Here is a 16,620-nt window from a genome sequence, read left to right as displayed (position 1 = left end):
TTTATTTCACAAAGGAGACAAGCACCAAGACAAAATCTATGGAGGCTGGCGGGTGGGAAAGGTGAATGACCCGCCACCCGTCAGAAAGTGCAGACCACAGCAGGGCTTGCTGTCAGCCGCACGGATGGCCTGCTGCATCAGCGCCTGGCAATCAGTACAGCACCGGTAATATCAAGTCAAGCATCTCGCTGATTAGCCTCTCTAGAGTTTAAATCCTTTCTCTTGCCCTTGGCTTTTCCCTTCTCAGCCTTGCAGATGACTGCTCAGGGTCCACCCAGCACCTCCTCACCTGGGTGGTGATAAGTCAGACAGCAAAAGTCTAAATATTATTGGAGGAACTGACTGAAACTAAAGAGGTTAAGATTAAAAGGGTTATGTAAAGCATCTAATCTCCTGGACTGTGTCCTTGCTCTGCCCTCTGCCTGGAATGCATTCTGTCTCCCCAAATTCCTCTTTGCCTGGGTGACCTACTCCCCTTTAAGCTTTGCACTGAGTCCTCTATAAGGTCATTCCTTTTTTAAGAGACATAGTGGGTCTCTGTTGCCCAGGCTGGAGCACAGTTGTGCAATCACAGCTTACTACAACCTTGAACTCCTGGGTTCAAGCAATCCTCCTTTCTCAGCCTCCCAAGTAGCTGAGACTACAGAACTATACCCAGCTGACATTTGTTTGTTGTACAGACAGGGTCTGACTATGCCGAGCAGGCTAGTCTCAAATTCCTGGCCTCCAGTGATCCTCACGCCTCAGTCTCCCAAAGTGCTGAGTGCTGGGATTCTGGTGCGAGTCATTGTGTCTGCCTGTCCAGCCATTCCACTCAGGAAGCGCCTACAGTGTGCTCCCATGCACCTGTGTAATTCCCCATTCCTCCAGCTTATCACATGAATTACAAACATCTCTACACTCGCTTCAGGTGCAGGCAGTGCCTAGTCCTGGGCTTGGCCTTGTACAAAATGTAGAGTGAATATGTAGTCAATAAGGCCAGGTGCAGTGGCTCACACCTATAATCCCAGCACGCTGAGAGGCTGAGGTGGGTAGATCACCTGAGCTCACAAGTTCAAGACCAGCCTGAGCTAGAGGGAGACTCCATCTCTAAAAATAGCAGTGTTGGTGTTGTTCCCAGCTACTCAGGAGGCTGGGGCAAGAGAATCGCTTGAGCCCTGTAGTCTGAGGTTGCTGTGAGCTATGATGCCACAGCACTCTACTGGGGTTGACAAAGCAAGACTCTGCCTCAAAAAAAAAAAAAAAAAAGAAGTAATCGACACAGCAACAAAGAAACATTTTCTCTCTGTTTCATTGTGGTTTGGCAGCAAGAGCAGCTCTTATAAATAACTTTGATAAAATGATTAGTACCAAAATAGAGGTAAGTGAAAAGTGCTATGACCATAGGAAAGAGAAATATTATTTGGATATCCAAAGGAAAAGAAAATTTTCTAATACTATAAAACAAAATGATTGGCATTTTTACTCCATAAAGAAAATATACAGGCTTTCTATTAACATAATGGATTTTTTGATGGTTAAAGAAAATTTTCTTAAAAATATAAGTAGAGAAAATTTTAAAAACTGTAATTGCTCATGTTCTTTGTAACATACAAAAATCCTCCCTACCCTAGCCATAGCTCAACTGCCTCTATTTTCCTCTGTCAACACCATATAAAACCATAAGTACTTAACAAGGAAAAATTCTACTCTTCCCAACACTGAAAATCATGTTTTTGAATAGTTTGAGTTAAACATCATAGTCTATGTTCATTGCTAGATGAACACAAATATTTATTTAACAAATATTTACTGAGAAGCGACTCTGACATTGTATGCTATGCAAGACGCTTTAGATTATACGGAGCTTGGAGTCTATTTTCCCTGAGGCTACCTTACTAAAAGTCTATAATAGCTTTTTTTTTCTTTTTTATTGAGACAGAGTCTCACTTTGTCACCCTTGGTAGAATGCCATGGTGTCACAGCTCACAGCAACCTCAAACTCTTAGGCTCAAGCAATTCTCGTGCCTCAGCCTCCCAAGTAGCTGGGACTACAGGCACCCATCACAATACCCAGCTTTTTTTTTTTTTTTTTAGCAGGCCTGGGCTGGGTTCAAACCCACCAGCCCTAGAGCATGTGGCCAGCACCCTAACCACTGAGTATGGGCGCCCTATAATATCTATTTTTAAGATAGCTTTGATTAAAACGTATTACCTATTCTGGTAGCTTTTATAGGAACTTTGGGGGGGGGTTATTTTTTGGAAAAGTGATGGAACAAAATGCTGTGTCCAAGGGCTAGTAACCACCCAAATTAGATTTCAGTCTAACTTCCAGCTGCTTTTCTATAGATTGGAGGTAAATGTATAGTCATCTCTCTATAATAGGAGAGTAATTTCTTTTTTCAAAATGCAAAGAAATTTGGGTGATAATAACATGTCAGAGTGAGTTCATTAATAGCAGCAAGTGTCCCCCTGTGCTAGGAGATGCTGACAGTGGAGGATAGCAGAGTGGGGGAACATAATGGGGGGTAGCAGAGTGGGGGAGCAGAGAGGGGGAGCAGCAGGCAGCCAGAAGATCTCTCTGAACTTTCTGCTCAATTTCCCTGTGAAACTAAAATTGCTCTAAAAAATAAAGTCCATTAATTCCTTAAAATGCTAAGGAATAACACAGCTGTATTTTGTAACAAGGAATTCAATACATTCCTACATTTAAAGACATAAAACTTATTCTGGAATTTGGGGGTCTGATTGTTGAAACTAAGCCATTCACAACTTCTTCCATGAATTTTAAAATTAGTCTATTTTATTTACCATTAATACTTTTTGGTGGTAGAAACAAAATTATCAATAACTACTTGTCTCCCTCAGTTATTCAGTAAATAATCTATCAAACCCCTACTACCTAAAGGGCAGCCCAAAATAAACACGTCTTGATGGTGGGAGAGGCTGTGAGTGGGTGGCGGAAGGGAGATACAGGGAATCTCTGTACTTTGACTCAGTTTTGCTGTGAGCCTAAAACTGCTCTAAACATTAATTTTCACCAGACTATTCATTGCAGCTCAATTTGTAATAGCCAAGTCATGAAAGAAGCCCAAGTGCCCATCGACCCATGAATGGATTAATAAATTGTGGTATATGTATACCATGGATAACTATGCAACCTTAAAAAAGATGGAAACTTTACCTCTTTTATGTTTACATGGATGGACCTGGAACATATTCTCCTAAGTAAAGAATCTCAAGAATGGAAGAAAAAGTATCCAATGTACTCAGTACTTCTATGAAACCAATTTATATTTACTCAAACTTTCTTACGAAAGATAGAACACAGCTATAGCCCAGGATGGAGAGGCGTGGAGGGGGATAAGTGGGGAGGGGAGAGGTTTGATAGAGGGAGGGTAAATGATGGGACCACACCTATGGAGCATATTGCAAGGGTACAAGTCAAATCTATAAAGTATAGAACATAAATGTCTTAACACAATAATCAAGTAAATGAGGCAAAAGCTATATTAATTAGTTTGATGTAAGCACTCCAAATTGTATAAAAAGATCAACACATTGCACCCCACAAATGCATAAATGTATTCATGATCTATGTGTATATGACAACAAAAAAATTTTTTTAATTAAATTATATTAAAAAAACAAACAAACAAACAAAAAACCCTTCACAGGCCTTCCTTTATGCTTTCATAATTTTTTGTACATTCAGACAGGGTTGCCACACTGTAACTCTGGATTTAACCTCCCAGAGCCTGTCATATTGGGATAATAGTTCCATTCCATAGAGTTGTTCTGAGAAAACAAAGCATGTTGGTAAGGGGCTCTTAGAACAGTGACTGGTGTACAGTAAGTGTATCAGTGTTATATGAAGTGTTATTCCTAGCGTCATTAGATGTCATTTATTAAATAGTATGGAAGTTATTTTTCACATCTGGCTTCCTTATCTCTACACTGAAGAATCGTATAGATTTTTCCCCCAATTGGTACTGGATAAACGTTGGTTGGGCGAGTGATGAAAGAATCAATGAATAATTGAATAAAAGGCATTCAGGAGATACAAATACAGACGATCCCAGCTCATGAGGTTCAACTTCTGACTTTTCAACTTTACAATGGTACAGAAGAGGTAGAAACCATGGTCCATTCTATTTCTCACTTTCGGTACAGCACTCAGTAAACCACATGAGATATTCAACACTTCATTACAAAATAGACGGTGTGTGAAATGATTTTGTCCAACTGTAGGCTAATGTAAATGTTCTGAGCACATTTAAGGTAGGCCAGGCTCACAGCATTGGTATCAAACGCATTTTTGACTTAGAATATTTTCAATTTATGATGGGTTTATCAGTATGCAGCCCCACTGAAAGTCTAGTGTTCTTATCTGTATAAATAAGGCACAGTGTCTTTTTCTAGTGGACATGAAGGAGATGTACACGATGCAATGTCCACACAAGGCCAATGGTGGGAAAAGTGAAAACCAAACTCCATGGGACACAAAAAAAAGACAAAATAATTAATCCTGACTCAGAAGATCAGAAATGCTTCAGGACTATGGTAAACAAGGAACTTTAAAGTAACCAGAGTTGCCCAAAAGCAATGCATGAGTTCTAATAAGAAAACATGTGTCTGAATTTGAGCTCACCAATGACCCAGAAATTATTCATTAAAAAATCCCTTTTCTATCATGTGTTAGAGAAAATATGGCAAAGCTCTGCAGTCAGGCCTCTTTAATTTCTGAGCTTACTAACCTACCTAAAGAACCTGTTAAAATGCTGGAACAACCAACAAGTGTAACAACATGTACGCCTAGTACGCAAAATGTTTATTTCTTTAATTTAGATTTCCTAATAGCACCTTAACATTAATTTAATATGCATTATTTTTTTTCCTCAATCAACCAATAGTAAAAAATATAAGAAGAGAGACATTTTACAAAGAACTGTGTTATCTTATTGGGAAATGGAGAGAGGGGGGAATGGATCCTTCGATGATATCCATCTATCCACCACTGAATATGTCCTTGAGCAAAAGTTACATTTAAAGAGTCAAAATCCTCTATTTACCTGGGACTGGAGAGAGAGTGAGAACAGCCAAACACGACACGTTCCTACATGAACGGCATCAGCTAAATCTCAGAAAACTATTAGAATAAATCATCTTAACGACCACCGATTAGTGAATTTACAAGGAAGTCTAAATAGCCTATTCCTTTTAATTAGAGATTCTATTATTTTAATAACAATACTTTATACTTGCATGGGCTCTTTCATCTACAGAGCTCAAAAAGACTTTACAAGTGTGGTTTCATCATTATCCCCATTTCAGAGATTGGAAAATGGAGGTACTTAGTCACTTGTACAAACAAGAAGTTCTCATCCAACTGTTCAAAAGCAATTTGGTGTACAAGTCTTTCAAAATCCCAGAGACACAGATGAAAATGGCATATTCTCATAAATGCCAACAGGCAGGTAAGCCTTAAAAGGTGAATGGCTAATGTCAAAACCTCTTAAAAGTCACCTGTTGCTGACAATTAAGTTCAGTAATGTTTATGTTTCAATACACCCCTACAGAGGATAGAGAGACTGTATAGAGAATTTGAGAATTTAAGGCTGTTTTTATTTATTTTTTTTAAATCCCCGAGTTCGTATTTGTTTTTATTTATTAGGTTAAAATCCTTCCATCAGCTTCATGATTGTGGAAATTGCAGGATGATTATTTTCTAATGAATTAACAAAATTCAGGGTTGTTAACAGTCTGGTTGCTGGAAGCTAATCTACATCTCTTCCTTAAGAAATTTCAGATGACCCAGGAGTGTCCTGAGCACTCCACTGGCAAAAGAATCTCCAGAGAGACGGCTACCAGAAAGGAGGGTCTTTGGGAGGCTCCAAATCAGAAAATCATGGAGAGAAAGTGAGCCACAGCCTGGTGGTGGGATCCACAGGGGGTCGTGGCCTTGGCAATGGCTGCAGATGAGGACCACGTGACTTGAGGAAGCCCTGCTTCCTTGCACTGGCCTTGAACGTGTGATTTCCTTACAGCCTGGACTTAGAGGACAGGCCTGTTTCTGGCCCACTACCTTCTTAGAGCAGGGATCTCTTTTTATGTTTTGAAAGTAGCTGTCTGTGATCTTAAGTTCCTGTCTTTTCCAGAGCAGTATTTATAAATAGCAGTTACTTCCTCTCTACCATTCTTTACTTTTTCTACCCCAACCTTTAAAAAAACTTGCTAACCAGGTCAAAAATATATAGAGGACAGTGATAAGAAGAGTCAGCAATTACATCTGATTTCCTAAAATCTCCTGCCCTTGGATTCTATAAGATGGAGATTTCCAGGGTTTGAGAGTTGTGGCACTTTACCGCAGATTGACGTAGAAATAACTGTTCTAGAAGTCTTTTGGGGGGGTTGGACAAAGAAGTTACTGTGTCAGTGGGGTGTCCAGTCACACAGGTAACAGGACACCTCTGCTCCTCACAAGACTGAGAAATCACGAGCATTTAGGAGAGAATGTCTATAAAAGCAAATTTTCAATTTGTTATTAAAAATCTTCCTAATCTAACATCCATGGCAAAACTAAGACCTAAGAATCCCTTTAAATCACAGAATTAAAAACATGACTACAAAGTGATTATAAAGCCAGAATTTTTAAAGTTGAAGAAATAAATCTAGTTTCCATCCTTCATCAATATCCCAGGCCTTTGTACGTTCCTTCAGTAAGAGCTTTTCAGGCACGTGCATAGCTCAATGTATTTGTCTCTGTTCCAGCATCACACAAGAACAGAAGTAAAAAGATTTTAAAAAGGAAAAAGTCTCCTGCAGCTGGCCACCATAGAAAGCATCTAAAGGCTCTGTAGAAATTATATTTTTTTTGTGTTTCAAATGCAGGGACAGCCTTTGAGAGTTTATACCCACTGTGCACGGCATCTGAAAGCTGGGGGGAAGTGTGATTTGAGAAGGCACAGAAAAGCCAGAGGAAGATGAGAGGTACAGAGACTCAGAGAAACAGGTGTTGAGAGAGGCCCACATCTACAGAGGGAGGGACATTGGGCAAATTTTGTAAAGGTTCAGATTCAGGTACCAGTAAGTAAGAGAGAAAGCAGTTGTGATCTAAGAACAACCCTCCCTTTCCCAGCTCCCCGAGAAAGCTCTGCTGGGTTGCATCTTTCCGGCTTCGGCACAGTTCCAACCCAGTCATGGTTTTAATGAGAAAGATGCACCCGGCTTGAGATCTGTTCAAACCATTAGAAATGCTGAGACCAGGACCACAGAGCACCTGCCTTCAACTCCCGCCTTCTAAATGCCAAGCCTCCCACCCTCTCTTCAACAAGTGCAAACCCATTTCAAGGGAGGCACCAAATCCATCTTGAAAGGACTTGCTTTGAGTTTCAAAGCTAATTCTCAAGCTCTTGAACTTCCCCTTCCACCAAACAAGCCTATGATGTCGGCATGCGTTCATATAACAGGCTTGGCCCATGTAATATTTGTTTAGTTTTGTAAGTAGATGTACTTCACAATGTGAAGAGTGTATCCAACAGCACCCCCCCCACACACCCCATGCATCCTACCAAAACCATAATTGGCTTGTCATTCGGACGGCCAATAGTCTCATCACTTCCCTGGAAAGGGCTCTTTTTCCAGGAGGTCCCTCCCCACCCAGTGTGCAGCGTGGGCTTGGTCTGCCCCCAAGGGCCTCACCTGTGCACTTGCAGGTCCGGTTGAAGAATTTTCTTGGCCACCGTTCACGGTCATCCTGGTTTCGCAGGACGTAGGGACCACCCCAGGGCCTGGTGTCGGCTTGCACTTCTGTGCACTGCCCGCGGCCCTCCTGAGAGCCACAGACGTTGGCCATCTCCACACCCAGCGGTGGGCAGCACTCCTTGCTCACCAGGCTGTCCACTGTCATGCAGACCCGAGGGAACTGAGCCCAGGCTCCAGGCAGGACCCCGCAGCCCAGGCAGCTGAACAGAACCCCCCAGCAAAGGGGGCTCATGGCTGTATAATGCGAGCTCTCTCTCTCTCTCTCTCGTTACTCCTGGTCTCTCTCCGCCCTTCTCCTGTCTTCTATTCTTCAGCTCTTGAGTACTCAGTCTTTTTTTAAGTATTTCTTTTTGTGTTCATCCTATCTATCCTCCTCTCAAAAAAATACAAAAATCACAGAACCTACACGTGTGCACATGTGTACCAGCACAAGCACACACTCTTTTATGGCATTCAAACAACTAACACAAAGTTAATTTCATTAGCAGCGCCTCTAACAACCAAATTTAATGAGGGTAGCGCTTCTCACCATCTTCCCCCATTAAATCGGGCTTTGTCTAATTGAGTTAATTTACTGAGCACCCAGTCACACTACTGATCATGCTGGTATTTCTAAACCTCCTTTTTTCCTCCTCAGCTCCTGACTTTAATTGCCTTGAACTCAGTTCAAAAGCCAAACGCCCTGCTGCCTTTATTCCGTCGGGCTTGCCAAGCCACGGGGCCTGTGGGGTTTGTGTGAGGGCTGGGAGAAGCCTTCATTAGGGGGATTAGTCTTAGAGAAATCCTCATCGTTAGCACATGACCCAAAGTACACAGTGAAGGAGATAAAGGTGCTGGCTTTGTTTCAGGAGGGCAAAAACATCTTCATCTGGGCTCATGTGCTCTAGCCAAACTTGTGACCTCAGACATCCCTGGGAGTCAATAATAGATGCAGTGAGCTCGTCGTCAAAGGCCCTTTCCAGACACGCTCACGTTGCTGACTGCAATGCCTCATGACAGCTGGCTGACATGTGTGCGAGAAGACCACTACACGAGGTCATGCAACTTCAAAACTAAAGAAGCATTGATTTGGGACTGGGGTACAAAGAATTGCTTTGTTCCACAATTGAGAATCCTCTTTCCTCTGAATAATGATTGACTCTTCTCCTATTCACTCAGCACGTTGATATGGCAGATTTTTAGAAATTACACGAAGTAGCATGCCACCAGAAATTCACAATTGTCATTATCTGATTGAATGGAAGGCAGGGGAGAAATGTGCCTACAAATAGTTTGATTTATATTAAAGGTAAGCATTATCAAACTTCAGTCTAGAAAACAATGCCTCCCCGGTGCTTCTGCAGAGGTTAGCAAGGGGAGTGTGCACATCGGCACTCCTGTGGCCACCTGTCAGTGTCCCTTCGTTCCTGCATACTGGGGACAGGGCTGTCTAGTGCCTGTTTCATGGTGGAAACAGAACTTAGAGCCATATGGATGTGAAACTGCTTCAGCCAGTTTTGAAGAACATACTTGAGCATAAAGACACACACGTATTGTTAAGTTTCAAAGCAAATTCCCAAAGTAAAAACAGAAAATGTGTGCATGCATTCCCACCTCCCATGTCTCTGTGCCAGCCCCATGATATTAAGTTGTTGAGACTAATTAAATGGCAGTTATTACATCTACCTCAACACCAATACCAGCCCGTGCCCCAGATCCAGTGAATCAGAGTCTCTGAGAATGTTCCAGATGTCAGCATTTTTTATACTATGCAGCCAGAGCTGAGAACTACTGAGTCAGAATAAAACGTAGCTGCAAAGGACATACTGTGTGTACCAGTTTCCTGGGCTGCAGGAACAAATTACCACAAAAACAGGTGGCTTAAAGCAACAGAGATATATTTTGTCAAAGTTCTGAAGAACAGAAGTGTGAACTGAAGGTGCCCCAGAGCGGTGTGTGGCAGCAGGGCTGTGCTCCTTCCTGAGGCTCTCAGCTAGAGTCTCCCTTGCCTCTTCCACCTTCTGGGGCTTTCTTGGGTTGAGAATACAACACCCCAATCTTGCCACAGCCATACCACCTTCGCCTCTTCCGTCTTTTTCCTTCGTGTCTATCTCTACCAAGGACACTTGTCACTGGACTTGCGGTCTACTCATATAATCCAGGATGACCTCATAGCAAGATTCATAACTCAATTACATCTGCAAAGAAGACCTTTTTTTTTTTTTTTTTCAAATCTCATGACATCCACAGGTTGCGGGACATGGACATACCTTTTGGGTGGGCCCCCATTCAACCCACTACATTATGGGTTCGATACACAGACTAAAACTCCCAATGTCACCGAGTCTGAGGGTGTCTGGGGCTCCTGGGATCAGTCCACGTGGGTTTACTGACTCCTACCTCATGCCAGTTTGGTGACATTTTTAAATTTTATTTTGTTTCATGAAGTCTTAGGGGTCCATAAATGTCAGAATCAAATTTCTTGGATGCTAAGACTGATGAAGTCAGCAACTCTTGTGTCGGATGCCCCCACACCCAGGTACTGGGATCGATTTTCTTTCATTTTTACCCGATAACTCAGCTAGTCTGAGATTTCTTTTTTTTTTTTTTTTCTGTGATTTTTGGCCAGGGCTGGGTTTGAACCCGCCACCTCCGGCGTATGGGACCGGTGCCCTACTCCTTGAGCCACAGGCGCCGCCCTAGTCTGAGATTTCAAATGCAGCCTATCATGACTCCCTCAGCCATCACTCTGACCTTGACCTCAGTTGTAAGTCCCAGGTTGGTGACCTCCTGTTTGTCATCTCCACTTCAAGGTCTCGACATCTCTCACCTCCTCTTCAAAGCAGAACTTTTGCTCTCTCCTCCCAAATGTGTTCCTCCACTGGCCTTTGTCATCACCGTCCTGTAAGTCACCTTGATTCTTCTTTCTCCTGCCTCCCCATATCTGCTCTTCAATACTCATAGGGTCAAGGTCCTTTGCTTGTGCTGCTCACAGTGTGGTCGAAAGATGTGTGAACACTGTGTCTCTTCTGCGTCTAGATAAGAATGATAAGAACAGAAATTGAAGGTCAGTCAACATGGGGACACTCTCGTAGTAATTTGACACTGGCACAACATTCAACCACATCATCTGTCGTCTCATTCAGGAGGGCAGAGTCCAGCTGGGGATGGGGAGGTGGTCCCAAACTCCCGTGGTGATGATTACATGGCACAAACTGAAAACCAGTCATGTGTACTCAGGTTGCACACGGGTGTGTGGCTGAAACTTTTTCCAGAAATCCTTTACCATAGATAGTTGGAGAACTAGCTCGTAAGACCCTTCCAGGTCTGTCCATAGCCTGCCTCCCTTTCTCCTGTTCTGCAGTGGAAGAACACAACAGCCATTCTGTTCCTTGGATATGCCCCTTCGTTTCCACCTTGGCCTCTGTCCTGTGGGTCCCTCTGCCTAGAGGACTCTTGCTCCGAACCTGAGCTCCCAAGGGAGGCCTTCCCTGACATTGTGACACGTCTATACCCAGCCACCTGCTCTCTGCTTCACTGCGTTATTTTATTTTCTTCATTGCAAGAAGTTTAGCTGCTGAGAGTCTGTCCTCTCTATGTGAGCAGAAGTTCCAGGAGAGCAACAAAAACTTCCACTGTGCTGTGTTTTCCCAACACTCAGGATGGGGGTTGGTGAATAGAGGCTACTTGATAATAGTGGAGGAATAAATATCCCTAATTCAAATGTTTATGTTCACCAGAAGAGCCTCATTATGATAGTGGTTAACTTTAAACAAATTTCATGCTATTAATTTGAATATATGAAATAAATTTTGACTAATAAATATCACTATTGCTGAAAGGGCAGCCTCACCAAAACAAACAAAGGAAAGGACAGGAAAATATCTAATCCCACAATTTCCTCGTAACAGTTAAAGATCAGTCCTATGCACTCCGCAGAAATTCTGTTTTTTACAACTTCTGAAAAGAGCTGGACAGATGGAAAAGATGCGTAAACCTTTCTCTATGAAGAGTTCCTGAGTGAACAGCAGAGGTGGGAGCTTCCGACCTCAGCCGTATCTCCAGGGCAGTCGCATCTCCAGCGATGAAGCCTGTCTCTAAGGACAGGCAGGGGAGCCGGCTCTTGGACTTTGACACCCTGCTGCAGCTTCTGTCATCAGCCTGCTGCTCAGAAGGAGGAGCAGAGTGGACGCAGCGGCACCCTGTTCACACGACTACAGCCGTGAATCTTCTTCACCCCTACACGCTGACTCTTTCTGCCGACTCTGTGTCCCCGTCTTTCACTGTGTTGGCCCTTTCTCCCATTTGGAAAAAGTAAAATAAACGTTTTTCTTCTTTCTATCTTAATCTTGGGCTGGAGAGATCTTTTCCCAAACCTGCCTTTACTAGCTCAGGCCCTAACAATGACCCTGGGGATTCCATGTAAGATTTTGTTAAACTACTAGAAATGTTTGCAGCCCACTGGCCCCCATCCCACACTCCATCCCTGGCTCGACATCACCAGAAACTCCCTCCCCAGCATTTCTGCCAGGACGCCACAGTGTCTGGTGAAATACCTCTTGTGAGGACATTCTCACAACATTCCAGGAACAGTTCTGAGGGTTAGGAAATGCCTTCTTTTTAAGAAATTTAAGAAAGTATAATTTAAATGTAAATTTAAATTTGTATGTCTTTAATAAAAATGTCACCCACTAATACTTCCGTCAAAAGCCCTTCATCACACTTTATGGGGGCAAGACATGATTGCAAGAGGGACTTTACCTAACAATTGCAATCAGTGTAACCTGGCTTATTGTACCCTCAATGAATCCCCAACAATAAAAAAAAATTAAAAAAAAGCCCTTCATAGTCCCTTCAGGCCCCCTAGGAAAGGTACCCTCCACTTTCTTCAGGCTTTTCTCCCTTTCTTCCTTCTCTCTCTCTCTTTCTCAGCCTAAATATCTTCAGTCCCTTTCAATTTTCCTTCGTAGGGCTTAGTTTTAAGTCCCCCCATCAGCCTGGTCTCTCTTTTTCTGGACAACCCAGTTTGCTATCTGACCTCTGAATGTATCCATCCCATATCTTCCTTCAATATTCCTGATATGATCTAAGCAAAGACGACTGTGGGAAAAATGCCTTGTGAGCTTCGCTTGACAGTCACATTACCCCATCAGTTTTGTATCCATCAGCTGTCTAAGTCATGCTGCAGACGAGACCTCAAAATCTCATTGGCTCATGAAAGAAATGTCTATTTCTTGCACATGCTCTGTGTCCACCACAAATATTCTACATATGTAGGCTCCAGAAATCAGGGTGAAGGGGCATCTTTGTTTGGTAGCAAGGAAAATGACAGACGGGCCACTGCTCGAAAGTGGTTGGCCTCACCCACTTCACTCACAGTCCCTGGGCAAAAGCAAGTCAGTGGCCGCCAAGGCAGATGCTCTCAAAGACAGGGGCTCTATAAGGAAAGCCTCTTTGGGGAGGGTCAGGCAATATTTCAATTTTTCTGCATTCGAAATCAACTTAAGTCTTTAGGTCATTTTCATGTGGCTGCTCTAAAGTCAGATGCTGCTTCTGTCCCTGTCCCTTCTTCTATTCTCATGGAGTTGACTTGGGGGATCTAGATTAGCTTGCTAGGGCCACCATAACAAAACAGTACAGACTTGGTGGCTTACACAACAGAAATGTACTTTCTCACAGTGCTGGAGGTGTGGACAGGGGTGGATTCTGCTGCGGTCACCCCCCTGGGCTTGCAGACGGCACCTTCCTGCTGCCTCTTCACAGGGTCTGTCCTCTGCGCACCTGGGCACCCGATGTCCCTTGCATTTCCAAATTTCCTCTCTTACAGAGACAATAGTCAGATGGGGTAAGGGCACACCCTAACAGCCTCATTTTAACTTAATCACCTCTTTAAATGCCCTGTCTCCAAATACAGTCGCACTCTGGGGCCCTTAGTATTTCAACATATGAATTTGGAAAGAAGCACAGTTCAACTCGTAACAGAGGTTAAATACAAGAGTTTACTTTTGCCTCAATCAAATGTTGTCATATTAAATCGATGTACCAAACAATGTGATTTCTCATTCATCCCTTTGTTTTACTCCCACATTTTCTTGGACTATCTTATTGTCTTCATAGCCCAATTAACTGATGAAAATGGTAGAGTCAAAGTCAAAGTCATAGCAGGACCCTGAGGCATCCCGTCAAGCAAAGGTCTCTCACTCTGAGGGCTGCTTCCAAAGGTTGCCACGGCCCCCCCATCACTCGTCTGCTTGTCCACCCTAGGGGAACTTATGCAGTTGGCTGCCTTTCTCCTACAATGGCAGAGCTTGGGGCGTTCCTGTACTTACCGGAGCTCTGGAGAAAAGGCTTCAATATTTAAAGGAAAAGCCTTAAATGAGGCTGCAACTCCTCCAGCCTTGCACAAATAGGGGCATCTGGCACATAGCGAGCCCTTGAAAAATATTCGTTGAATCAATGAACCTTTGTTGGTAGTGCCCTCCCCCAAATCATGATCGTTCCCTGTAAGAGCAGGTCACACTTCATTTCCTGGAAACACCTGTTTGAGGCCCCACACCTTACAAGAGAGTGGAGGAAACTAAATGAGCCAGAGAATAATAAATACCAATGCTTGACAGGTGAGAAAGGGCAAAGGGGGTCAGTAATTGCTAATAAGTGATTGAATGATTTCCAAAAACATGATGAGATTTCGGTTGGATTTTGAGAGACAGAGCTGCTGGTTATGTGTATGTTGTGATTCACTCAGTGTCACTGTGGTCCTTTTTCATTCTTGTGTGTTACTTGAGTCCATGATTTTAAAAGTAAGAACGCAGCCTAAATCCCTGCTGTGCTCCAGGCACTGGGTTAAGGGGCTGTTCTGTAATGTTTCTAGTTATTTATTCACCAGTTATTATCCCAATTTTACAGAAGAGAAGGCTGCCAGACCTCAGGTAGCAAACTCTGTGACAGAGCTGTGTTTCCCAGACTCCAACGTCATGTTCTGTTCATTGCACTGAGTTGCCGACCTTACCACCTTCTCGGGGAAGCCACCCATTGCCTCACGCTGAGTTGCTGGTGGCGACGCCCGTTTTCCCATGTTCTCCTCTTTGCAGGTAACTACACTCTGTGTACTTTCCTTACCTTTTGTTATTTCACTTAAATTACAAGGAACTGCTGCTTGGAATGTCAGTATTTCTAATTTAAATGGATTCTTTTAAGATTGCTACCCTAAATGGAAGCTCTAAGCAGGTCCAAATAGAATTAGGAAATCCTTGCTCTGATAGAGGAGATGGATTCAAGTTGAGAATAAGGGTTGGGCTCCTCCTCGTCCTGCATTAATTAAATTACCTTTTGGTATCAAGCCATCAGCCCACGTTAAGGCCTATTATGAGAAAACATCACATGAAACTTGCAAGATATTTTTATGTCATCAAATACATCTCACAGTGTCATCTTTAGGAAGATCAGGGGAGAGATTTCTTTCAGGGCTCAGTACTCATGAAAGTTGTGTTTCCCTGTAGCAAACAGCTGTCCTGGACTTTTGGACCATATGAATCTTAGGGTGGTGTTTCTTTCTGAAAGTGATGAAGCTTAGAGCTAAATTTGCAGCCTCCCCATCAAGCAACCAATTCATGTAGGATCTAGCTTGATATTTTCCTTCCCTTATGTTTCTGGGTTGTGGGATTCTTATTTTATCCTTTTGCAAATTTGTGTTTCTCTAACTTGTCTCAAATCCTTTGAGAAATGAGGCAGATTTATGTATGTGTGTATGTATATGTGTGTGTGTGTGTATATATATACACATATATACATACTAGCAAACATGTATTTCTGTGTAAGGGCAAAGGTAATAAACACCCAGCCAAATTGTTTGCAAGACAGGGCTTAGGGAAGAATTTGAGAAGAATCTCCAGTAAGTTGGTATAAATGAATGCAAGTCTAAGGACATAAGCTAAGAAAACCTCAGATCATAAGCATGGCTGTAGTTAAACATCTCCTTAGACTTTGTCAGAAACTGAATGGCAGAATCAGAAAGAGATACAATGTATCTCATGGGTGTATTAAGACCAGTGGAAGCGGTCAAATCAAGGACCACTATACGGAATGTTCTGAAACCCAGTGAAGAGAGGCAGCTGTGTACCATAGACCCAAATAATCTCAGAGTGGAAATGTGCCTTATTAGAAAGCAATTCAAGTTCACCCTCTCCTTTAACAGTTGAGGCAAGACTCTGAATGAAAAGAGACGTTCTGCACCCTTTTGTTTTGCTTTTCAGCACCTGACTCCATCCTGCACGTGAGAAGGACCCGAGGCCAGTTTGTGGGTATGAATTGATCCAGACCCCTTAGGGAAGCTGTGAGTGAAGGCTGCAGGGGAGGCAGCCATACCTGTTGCCGGGATGCTAGCCTGTGCCTTCCCTATGTTCAAAGGAGGAAGAAATGGCTCAAAGCCTGGGAAGCAAGTGAAGAGGATGTTAGTAAATGTTTCAGAGCCACGGCTAAGACTAACACAGCATGCATGCATCTTGCTTCTACTTGTCAGCCAGTTGCCTGCTCTTTTCTGTCATCCCCCTCAATGTGAACATCCTCTGTTTTTTAGCCATCTGTCTGACGCCTCCGTCTGATCCTTTTTAATCCATTCTCTGCTGCCACATCATGGGGAAAAGAGATTATTCTTTTTTGCCTGTGTCCACATTGTTCTCTAAATGCTGGGCACCTGTCCTGATAAGGATTCTGCTTTCTACATCTAAAAGCTTTTCTGTTCTTGGAGGTGTGAGTTGTTCTTCAGAGGAATGAAGGGTTAGGAATGGACCGTGTGGTCTCCGTCATTTCAACCGAGGGCAGGCTTTTCCCTCTTGCACGCACGTTTGGTAATCTGTCCTTAAGGCTGTGTTTGCACATCAAATGCACCTGTCCATTGCA

General features: G+C 43.1%; 1 protein-coding gene across 1 annotated transcript in view; it reads right to left on the bottom strand.

Moving 5' to 3' along the window:
- The window catches only part of DCT (dopachrome tautomerase), a 35,942-nt gene extending 27,967 nt beyond the window's left edge, over positions 1–7,975 (bottom strand). The window contains exon 1 of the mRNA XM_053563308.1: positions 7,681–7,975. Within this exon, the coding sequence (XP_053419283.1) occupies positions 7,681–7,975 (295 nt within the window). The remainder of the gene's footprint in view (positions 1–7,680) is intronic.
- Between the last annotated feature and the right edge of the window lie 8,645 nt (positions 7,976–16,620).

This window comes from Nycticebus coucang, chromosome 15 (assembly GCF_027406575.1).
Source record: "Nycticebus coucang isolate mNycCou1 chromosome 15, mNycCou1.pri, whole genome shotgun sequence".
NCBI lineage: Eukaryota > Metazoa > Chordata > Mammalia > Primates > Lorisidae > Nycticebus > Nycticebus coucang.
This window is presented reverse-complemented; position numbering and strand designations above follow the sequence as displayed.